Below are 11209 nucleotides of genomic sequence, written 5' to 3' on the forward strand. Positions count from 1 at the left end.
CGATTTCTTTATCCCCATCAAAGGACCTCGAGATGCTAATCCACGAAAAAGGTACATCACAAGATTATATGAAGAGTGATGTCGTCAAAATCACAGTTTATGATCGCAATCATAAAAGGAGATCGCTTTTACGCGAGAAAGGGGGACCACCCCTCACGAAAATCTCTGAGTGCTCAAGCATCCAATCAGAAAGGGAAGGGGGAAACTGTACAAGGTATTTTTCACTCGTTTACGGGACCAGTGTCAAAGGAAAGGATTGTTGCACTCTCTTGCTTGAATGAATCGACATTTGTGGATGGTTGTTCATTCGGGATTCTTCTATCTCTATTTATAACTACTGGATCAACTACTCCGGCTTTTAGCCTTTGGAACCTGTGGAACCCTAAAGTCACTCGCCCGTTCAAACTTTTCTCTTTTCTTATTTTGAGTGTGGGAGCTGGATAGGATCGTTGGGAAAGTGCTCTTCGCTCTATCTGTCGGTGCTCTAGCTGTCCGAAAGCCAGGAGCAGCTACTGGCCTGGACTGATTGTAAAGAAAGAAGCCAAGGTAATTAGAGCAGTAGTTCTAGAATCAGATTACATGCTTAAGTAATTTGGCCTTCTCAATTTATATGGTATCTTTTGACAGGCTATGGAGTTTAAAGAAAAAAAAATTAAAATTTATGATTTACAATAAACTTTAAATATTATAAGACTATAAATCCAAAAAAATTAAATTGAACTATCTTTAAGTAATATAAAGTAATATTTCTTGAGAACATACTATAAGCTGTGCTATACTATTATTTTTAAACAGAAAATGCTAAATGCTTGCTTTCCAAGAAAATAAGAAGAAGAATAGGAGCCCGTTTGGATTGGCTTATAAGTTGGCTTATAAGCTGTTTTCAGCTTTTTTGAGTGTTTGGCTGGCCAGCTTAAAGTCATTTTATGCTTAAAATAAGCTCAAAAAAATAATTGGACCCATTTGACTTAATTTATCTAAAGCAGCTTATAAGCTGAAAACAGCTTATAAGCCAAAAAAAATAAGTTGGACTACCCCAACTTATTTTTTTCAGCTTATAAGCTGCAAACAGCTTTAAGCTCCAATCCAAACGGGCTCTAGTTCTGGGGTTCCACCGCTGGTCACTTCATTGATTTGCGCCTTTGAGGAAACCTGTCACCCCAATGTCCAGACTCTTCCACACTCTTCTCTATTCACCTATCACTGATTCCATTTCCAACATTTCTTCTAATTCTTTTTCCTCTTTTGGCTCTTACTATATTTAGGTATACTTTTAAATTGACTCTGCTCCAAGAAATTGTTGTCTGAATGACTTTTTTCCGTACTCATAATCATAATCACTCTTGTTGATTTTTGAAGTCCTCGAAATATCATGGGCTGGTACAGAAGATCAAAATTTGGTCTTGATGCGTTTCGAACTTTCGCATCAAAGTTTTCCCTCAACAATTCAATTCCAAGAACCAACCACTGCAATTCTTTGACACCAAACATTCTAGCCAAACTTAGTACAAGTGGGTTTTCCAATTCGTGTTTTCAATATGGCATCAAGCAAAATCAGTATACTAGCCCTTTCTTAACTGGGGCTAGAAGATATTACTATGTTGATCGAAAACAAGTTCATCATTTTCGTCCAAGAGGTCCTCAAAGATGGTTTCAGAATCCAAGAAATGTTGTTATTGTTGTCTTGGTTGGTTCAGGATTAGTAATAACTGTTTATATGGGTAATTTAGAGACTATACCTTATACTAAAAGAACCCATTTTGTGCTTTTGTCTAAAGATATTGAGAAAAGGCTAGGTGAGTCTCAGTTTCAACAGATGAAAGGGACATTTAAAGGGAAAATATTGCCAGCTATACACCCGGAAAGTGTTAGGGTGAGACTAATAGCTACAGATATAATTGAAGCTTTACAAAGAGGATTGAGGAAAGAGCAAGTATGGACTGATCTTCACTATGCAACAAATGAAATGGGATCTCATGAGAGTAGTAGTGGACATGAGACTTTGATGGCATTAAGTGATAGTAACCCCGAGGCGAAATGGAATAAAGAGGATGAGATTTTAGATGACAGTTGGGTTCAGCAAAGTAGAAAGAAGGGACAAGAAAAGGGGAAAGAGCCTAGTACCTCGCATATTGAGGGATTGAAGTGGGAGGTTTTGGTTGTAAATGATCCTATGGTAAATGCCTTCTGTTTGCCTGGTGGGAAGATTGTAGTTTTCACAGGGTTGCTCGAACATTTTAGGACCGATGCTGAAATTGCAACCATAATTGGACATGAGGTGTATATCAGCTTTGCCATTTTGTTCATTTAGTGCCTTTGTTTTAGTATGGTCCTATTCACGCCTTTGTTTCTCTGCTTGATAGGTTGGGCATGCTGTGGCTCGCCATGCTGCTGAGGGAGTTACAAAGAACTTGTGGTTTGCGATCATTCAATTGGTTCTTTATCAATTTGTTATGCCTGATGTTGTTAACACCATGTCAGCCCTGTTCCTAAGGCTTCCATTCTCACGCAGGTATGTGTATCACCTTTTATTGTCTGGATTTTGTAAATTTCTCTTGCTTGTGTGTTATGTTTAATCTCTCTATTAGGACTTAGTTAACATTGTTGTGTCTTATCGCGCCAATTCTCCTGTTGTTCAATTATATTAAGTTTCTGAATTTTAGTCATAGAAATGTGACGTCCACATATACAGCCAATACCTAGTCAATAAGCATGCGCCTAGATTATGTCAGTCTAGTAATCTATTTTTGTGTGTTATATCAGTACTGCGTATGTGAAATATTTGTTAAATGTTGATTGGGATCATTGCAACATGTAGGCATATTGAGCCTCTTTGTATAAAGGTGGTCGCTTCAAATTCTTGATTTTATGTCTTTAGTGCTCCTTGTTCCTTTCATTTGCATCCTCCAACGCGATAACTGTGGTGTCCGGCCAGCTTGCGTGCACCTTGAGTAATTCCACGGGATACTTGCTACCTCCCACCAGCAACAGGTGCCAGGTAACTCTATCCACAAAAGTTTATACAAATGGGAAGAAATAACCAAGTGTTTTTGTCTTCGCTGGATTTGAACTTGAGAACTCATGGTTCTCCTTCCACTTAATTGACCACTAGGCCACACCCTTGGGTGCTTAAGAAGAAGATATTTTTACAATTAACTTTTTTATGCTCCCTATCTAAATTACATTATATTTCGTGCTATGATTTTCATTGCACATACATGGACCCTTCTAGGAGGTTGTCCCTCCATGTCAGATGCATATGTTATAGTACATCATAATAGCGGACATTGAAATTGTTGGTAGTTGGAAGTCCAAAGTTTTATCCCTAAGTGTTGCTTCTATACAAAGTGAATAGAGCTTATACAGTAACCAAAGAAAGAGAAAGAAAAGTTATGCCGGTTTTGTTTCTGCCCCTTTGGTCCAGCAGAACAGGGTGTGTGGGAATCTGATAACATTACTCTGGCTTAACATGGGAAACGTTTATAAGGTTTTTGTTCGGAAGGTTTAACATATAAAGCAGAACAAATTGATAATATAGAAGACTTGGTTTTCAGGGCTTGTAAGATGCTCCTCTGCCTGCTTATGCAACGAGGAGCAAAATAGAGGATTTTCCCTTGACTGCTTTTATTGTTAGGGTTCCAATGAGTTAGACATCTCAATTGCTTGGTAAGGACCAAGTACCCATTTCATCCACATTAACGTGATAATGGCCGGTGGGGTGCAATTGAAGTGCAAGTTGTATTCATCTTCTGATGTTGTTGGTTCCCCCTTTCTAGAGGGCTTTTCTCTTTTTCTCTCCTTTTCCTATTTCGTTCATTGATTCATCTCTCATTTCGGTTCGGTGATATAAGTTCGTCAATTTCATAACTAGTGAGTTTTCCTAAAACATAAAGAAGACATTCCTTAAAAAAAGGATATTTGATGAGCATCATCATCTATGTAGCACGGGCACGATACGAGTACAAAATGAAAATATGATAATCAAAATACTGGGGGCTATCTATAGTTCTCGTTGTGTTTTCTCTTGAGCCGAGGGTCTTTCGGAAACAACCTCCTTATCTTCCGAGATAGGGGTATGGTCTGCATACACTTTACCTTCCCCAGACCCCACATTGTGAGATTTCACTGGGTATGTTGTTGTTGGGGGCTATCTATAAATGTCTAGTTATATGTTGTTTGATAGCTTTCCTTAATATGTTTTAAGTCTAAAGAGTTGTAATAATCATTAATAACAATGAAAAACAAAAGTTATAAGACATGTTCCATCAATTCTTACTGACTTTTACTGTATGAATTGTGAATTCTAGTCAAATTACTATCTGAATGGATATTATTCCATAAGATATTATTGGAAACATCTCAATATTGGGCAGCCCGGTGCACTATGCGCGGGGTTTGGGGAAGGGCTGGACTACAAGGGTCTATGTACGTAGCCTTACCTTGAATTTCTGCAAGAGGCTGTTTCCACGGCTCGAACCCGTGACTCCCGGTCAATATTAACCGGCAAAATCAGGGGTACAAACCAAAGATGATTGTTTGGAATAGAAGACAATGAAGCAATGTGCTTAATCACGAGGATAGATTGCAAGCACATCTTTTCGAAGCAAATTTGGCATTCCATGTTCACAAATCTTCCGTTTCTTATTCATAAGAAGGGCAATTGAAGTTCCAATTTACCAGAAATCTAAAGGGAGTTTTCAACCAGAAACCCCTTTCATAAACTGCTAGCAGCCCTTCAAGATTTACCCAAGAAGTATTGGTTTAATTTGAGTCCTGGATTTTTTTTATTTGAATTAACCCATCCTGTTACTTCTTCTCACAATTGCATTGTGACCTCAAATTTGTGCAGCGAATACCAATTTTAGGATGATATTTGAATCTGAAAATCAGGAAGCTCTTCCCAAAAATGAAACAAGAAATACCTCATCCCGGTCATATCCAGTGTGTGTCTTGCCTGAAATATCCATGATAGCTGTTTGCAACTAAAAATATTAATACCTGTGTGCCATAGGGTGTCTTATCAATTGTTGAGCCTTTCGGATGAGAAACATTTTGAGAAATGGGAACCTAAGTTTTCTGAAGTTTAGGAGCTAATCTTTGGGGTGTTTATTTGGTTAGAATCTAAGGCACTTCTCGGGAATCTATCAGAGGAAATTCAGTGTGCCAAAAGTGAGCCCCCCCCCCCAACCCCAAAACCCACAACCAAAAAAAAAAAAAAAAAAAAAGAAGAAGAAGAAGAGAGAAGTCCATTTTCCTGCTGGGAGGTTTTGTTTTTTCTTTTTTTGGCGGGTTGGGGGGTGGGGTTGTGTGCAAAACATTCGAATGTACTCATAGTTAGAGTGTAGTTCTCTCTGTCGGCCAATTCAAATGTGACAACCAAAGTTTGAGATGTTATCCTCTCAAGTGCTTTTGAGCTTAGCAGTGCCAATTGACGATATAGCCTGTGTGAACAGAAAGCAATAACATGTGACCAGCTTATGTTTCTTACAACTTAATGCTGCTTTCTGACTGATTTTATATGTGCATTGAAAGCATATCCTAGTCTCCTCATCTGTGACATCTGTTTAGTTGTTGACTCCAGGACTTACTAATTTGTCTTAGTCACTTGGGTAAAGGATTTTAGAATTCTATTGATCATGTTCTGAGTGGCAAAAGAAACAATGTTAAAAAGGATTGGAGAAAAGGAAAGAAGGTTCTTTCTCCAAAGGTATTCAAACCCTCAACATTCAAAATGAACACGTAACGGCGATACCCGTCGAGTGACCCACCTTCCCACAGAAAAAATGAACAAAAAAGGAGGAAGTTCACCGATTTCAGAAACTCAAATGTTGTTATTTGTGGCCGTTATCTGGTGCATTTTATTAATGCACTTAATGGTGATCTAGTAAGGTTTTGCTTCTTTTAACGTGTTCATATCATTTTCAGATTAAAAAAGTTTGTAAGTGATCGCTCTGCGTTCAGAGTTTTACTGTGATCCTGCAGTTCATATTAATGAGATAGTGCAACAGTAAGTCTGCTGTTGGTTAGGCTTATTTTTGTTCTGGTTGTGTTGGTTAAAGTCTTGATTTAATTGCTTGTTGAGCTTGTTCCAGTTGTGTAGGTTGGTGATATCACTGATCAATGATCATCGAGTTACTGAAACTATTTGGCTTCTAACCTTCGCGGCATCTCCTACTTGTTATATGAATGTTTGTTAAATTCTGTTAAGGTTCCCTGTTATATCTTTTTAGCAAGCATGCATATGTAATGCAAGTAATTAGTCATTTCATGGTGATAGATAGGATGAATGTTTTGCCTGGTTTTTCCTGTCGTATCGAGTTCTCATGCATTTCTGTGTTACCAGGATGGAGATGGAAGCAGATTACATAGGGTTGCTTTTGATGGCTTCTGCTGGATATAACCCTCGAGTAGCTCCTTCAGTCTATGAGAAGCTGGGCAAAATATCTGGGGAATCAGCATTGAGAGATTATCTGTCTACTCATCCTTCTGGGAAGAAGAGAGCGCAGTTGTTGGCTCAGGCTAAAGTAATGGACGAAGCCCTTACGATATATAGGGAAGTGCAGGCAGGAAAGGGGATTGAGGGTTTCCTATAGAGGAGGATGAAATGCATACGCCATGTGAGTAGGGAGCGGTCCAGAAGCCTAAGCAGGTGCCAGCTTCATTGGAAATTATGCTCGTCTTTCTTTCCCATCTTGATTGATTTTCATTTCAAGTTCCAGAAAGAGAAGATTGAATTTTGTCTCCACAAATTGTTGTTTTTGGACAACTCCAATTTCATTTTGTGGCTGCTGAAACTGATTGTTTAATAAGCGTGCTTGTTTATCTGTAACCCTTTCAAATCCCGTACTGTCAATTTGTACGAAAACGTGGAAGCAACTTGTGACGTGATCAGCTGCTAAATTTGCAAGTTTATCTGTCATTTGATTGGCTTTCCTATAGCAATGTGTAATGCAATTTTCCATCTATTGTAAGAATTTTTGAATTGTCACTTACAATGTTTATTATATGCCATGCGTATCTTCCAAAAAAAAAAAGTATCTTCCACAGCTTGCCCATTGCATTAACCAGGGCCAGCGAATTGGTGAGGTCCATTTAGCCGGACGCTATGTAAAACGGCGCAGAAGAAAACTTAATCGCCTGACACTCTAGGAATAACAATCCGAAAGGTCATAATTCCCATCAAGGCTCTTCCCAGAAAAATGTAGTTTTGGGAATCACTGGAGGGAACTTATACCTGTCACGAGATCGATTGACTCAGCTTATTTGGAGACATAGCAGACTCTGACTCACCATATATGAGAATACACTTTGTCTTCCCAATTCCCCAACAAATTAACCCGGATATAGGTCGAAATATATATTTACGCCTTTATTGCCTTTGTCATCCACTGATCTACCAAGCTCTCCATACAAGCGTTAATCTCTATCAGTAGGATTAACGCGGTGATATAGCGTTAATTTTTCCTCCAGAATTTGGCAGAAAATAAGAGATCACGTGGGAATTTAGTTAGACTTCAGCAATGTTGTAGTATTTTTGATTGGAATGCGCGTCCCCCCCCCCCCCCCCCCCCCCCCCCCCCCCCCTTTTTTTTTTTTTTTTTTTTGTAAAGAATAAATAAAAAATAATGGCAGAACATAACCATTATCATTCCATCATTCTACTTGTCTCTAATTTTGTGAAAGGTTAGTCATCTTTCAAGCCACGTGACATTCTAATGAAATGAAAGCAGAAGTGGAACAGTAAGCTATGTCGACAGAAGCAGATAACATAAGAAAAATTCCAACAGGGTGCAAAAGCTTAGGATTAACTGTTCCAAGCAAGATTTTAAGGTTGCCAAATGTTATACCTACGAAAATAATGGAGTTCCAACGCTTAAATTTGAAGAACACACTGGCATGCCTGATTGAAAATTGCAAGAGCATGAGAGAGCTCAAGCAGATACATTCCCACATTACAACATCCCCTCACCTTTTCATCACTGACCGTTGGTTCTTAATCTCTCGCCTTATTTTCTTCTGCACTGTTTCTCAATCAGGCTCACTCACCTATGCTAACACCGTATTCAAACTCGTCCCTCGCAAAATTCTCTTCATTTACAACGCGATGATCAGAGCTTATGCTTCAAGAATCCATGACCCCACTTCATCTCAGCCCTTAATTTTGTACAAACAAATGCTCTTTGATGCTATTACACCTGACTCTATTACATTTCCCTTCGTGTTAAAACATTGCGCGAACAGAATTGATGGATTTGTCGGACCAAGTGTGCATGCCCATGTTGTTAAGTTTGGGTTTCATAGTGATGTTTTTGTGCAGAATTCTTTGATTAGTCTGTATTCGCAATGCGGGTCAGTGGAAAATGCAAGGAGGGTATTCGATGAAATGTCTAATCGGGATATTGTTTCGTGGAATTCTATAATAATTGGATGTTTGAGAAAAGGAGAGTTGGATATGGCCTTAGAGTTGTTTAGAAGGATGAAGAAAAGGAATATTATTACATGGAATTCGATTATCACGGGTTTCGTACAAGGAGGTAGGCCAAAGGAAGCTTTAAAATTCTTCTACGAAATGCAAGTTTCTGATGATGGTACGGTTAGTCCAGATAAAGTGACAATTGCTAGCGTTATCTCGGCTTGTGCTTCTCTTGGAGCGGTGGATCAAGGAAAGTCGGTACATGATTACTTGAATAGAAGCGGAATGGAGTGTGACATGGTGATTGCAACAGCACTAGTCGATATGTATGGCAAATGTGGGAGTGTTTCTAGAGCCCTTGATGTTTTCAGGGCAATGAAAAATAAGGATGTTTTGGCATGGACGGCCACGATTTCTGCGTTTGCAATTAACGGAAATGGCATAGAAGCTTTCGAGCTTTTCTTGGAAATGGAAGCGGCTGGAATTAGACCTAATGCTGTGACTTTTACGGCGTTGTTGTCTGCTTGTGCACATTCTGGCCTTATAGAGATAAGCCGCTGGTGTTTGCGTGTGATGAAGCATGCTTATCACATAGAGCCACAAGTCCAACATTATGCTTGTATGGTTGACATTCTTGGTCGAGCTGGTCTCTTTGATGAAGCAGAAGGGCTAATCAGAAGTATGCCGATGGAGCCAGATGTTTTCGTTTGGGGTGCACTACTCGGTGGCTGTCAAATGCACCGGAATTTTCAGTTAGGAGAAAAAGTAGCCTGGTATTTGATTAATTTGGAGCCTCTAAACCATGCTTTTTATGTTAATCTTTGCGATATATATGCCAAAGCTGGAAGGTTTGATCATGTGAAGGAAGTTAGAGCCCTTATGAAGAAGAAAGGGATAGAGAAGATTGTTCCTGCCTGTAGCACTATTGAAGTTGATGGAGTTGTCTACGAATTTTCTGTAAGAGGATCGCCTCAAGTTTTGATGACGGAAATAAAGTCTGTTCTAGCTAGTTTGAGTGATGAGATAGGAAGGAGAATTAATATGAGCATCGTTCTCGAAGCTGATAATTTTATTACCAAGTTATAATACATATTTGATTCTTCAATAGATCATGTCTTCATTGTCAAAAAAAATAGGAAAACAAGAATTGGCTTTGAGGCATGGATAAAGAGATTTTCCTTAAAGAGATATTGCACATATACATATTGAGGAAATACAAGCAATTCTCTTTAGGATATAACAAAGTTCATATTATACCTACAGATTTTTCATAGTCACTTTATGAAGGAAGACCTTATTTATGGAGTTAGAATAGTGACTATTATGAATAGTCATGACTTTTCATGAACAGACATATCCATTTAAATTTAGATTTTAAATAAAATCTAAAAATATCAAGACTTTTAATATATAATGTCTTCAAACTCTTTTTGCCTTATGTTGTGGGACAATCTCACTTCATATATATTACAAACTATCTAACAATCCCCTACTAGTTTGTAATATTTCTTATAAGAAAAAAGGATCAAATTTACCCTCCAAGTATAGTGTATAGATTAAAATTGCCCTCCGTTAGAGTTAAGGATCAAATTTGCCCCTCAAGTGAACATACTTGTTAAAATTGCCCTTATTATGGATGGAAACGTGACTGGGTGCCACAACACTTAAAATTTAGCAACGTAGGATCCACGTCAGATCCACGTAAACTCCCAAACCCAATTCTTTTAACAACCGGTACCCGTTTCCCCAGCTATCAAATACATAAAATTTGCTGAAGTTATATCGAAGAAGACCGGAGTATCATTTCTTTCCACATTTTATAAAGATTTCAGGAGCACGTCCTAAATTGTGAAATTGGGTCTTCGGAGAGCTTACTTGATGGTAAAAGAACAAAAATAAGTCAATTTTGTATTCCAACTCTCCACTGGTGATGAGTAAAATCATTTAACAAACTTCTCACTTAGAATTATCCTATTGATCTTAGCACAGCCAGGCTTGGCAGAAAGGACAAGTAACCAACTCTGCTCTATGAGTGAAAATGTCAAATACAAAGTATAATTCATTCCTATCGACTTAATTTTTTTTTTTAATTTTTTTTTAAACAAATAGTAGTAAGACAACAGCGGACCATAAGAAAACTGAGCATCTAAAGAATTTAAACCTAGTCGGTGCAAACTATGACCCAAGTCAAAGACTGAAACTTTAGGGGAATCGATAAACAAATAGTCTCTTGAAAGTAAAATTAAAACAAACCCAGAAAAAAACAAGAAGAACAAACAGGAGAAACAATTAGCTCAGATCAAAACACATCAGCAAAACACCAGAATTCATGTTTAAAAAACTTGAAATAATCAGCAAAATAAAGGGTTTTTAAAGATTAAAGCAACTGACAGTAATCTGATCGATTATGCGATACTGTCATGAAGAAACAAGAAAAAAAAAACCTGCTTAGTTGATAAGCCTCGTGGATCTCTTGCAAATCCATGCTTCATTTAAGGAATTGAGTTTGGGAGCCTACGTGGATATATGTGGCTAAATTTTAAGTATTGTGGCACCTAGTCACACTTTCATCGATAATAAGGGTAATTTTAACAAGTATGTTAGCGAAAGGGATCTCTAACTCTAACGGAGGACAATTTTAATCTATAAATCATACTTGGAGGGTAAATTTGACCCTTTTCCCTTTCTTATAATATCATGCATACCGGAATAGATTTGAACTTTTCATCAGTGTAAATACTTTTTAAGTTCTGACGAAGTTATTAATATCTTTAAAGATTTGAACCACAACTCCAT

At 38.0% G+C, this 11209-nt stretch overlaps 2 protein-coding genes across 2 annotated transcripts; both read left to right on the plus strand.

The window, feature by feature from the left end:
- Positions 1–1077: 1077 nt before the first annotated feature.
- Positions 1078–6988, plus strand: LOC132631788 (mitochondrial metalloendopeptidase OMA1). Its single transcript, XM_060347490.1, has 3 exons — positions 1078–2278; positions 2364–2512; positions 6344–6988. Exons 1-3 carry the CDS (start codon positions 1373–1375, stop codon positions 6591–6593), a joined length of 1305 nt encoding a protein of 434 aa, XP_060203473.1. The 5' UTR covers positions 1078–1372; the 3' UTR covers positions 6594–6988.
- A 646-nt stretch (positions 6989–7634) lies between these two features.
- On the plus strand, positions 7635–9698 carry LOC132631789 (pentatricopeptide repeat-containing protein At5g66520-like). The gene has a single exon (XM_060347491.1). It carries the CDS (start codon positions 7748–7750, stop codon positions 9497–9499), a length of 1752 nt encoding a protein of 583 aa, XP_060203474.1. The 5' UTR covers positions 7635–7747; the 3' UTR covers positions 9500–9698.
- The last annotated feature ends 1511 nt before the right edge of the window (positions 9699–11209 follow it).

The sequence above is a fragment of the Lycium barbarum genome, chromosome 3, assembly GCF_019175385.1.
Source record: "Lycium barbarum isolate Lr01 chromosome 3, ASM1917538v2, whole genome shotgun sequence".
Taxonomy (NCBI): domain Eukaryota; kingdom Viridiplantae; phylum Streptophyta; class Magnoliopsida; order Solanales; family Solanaceae; genus Lycium; species Lycium barbarum.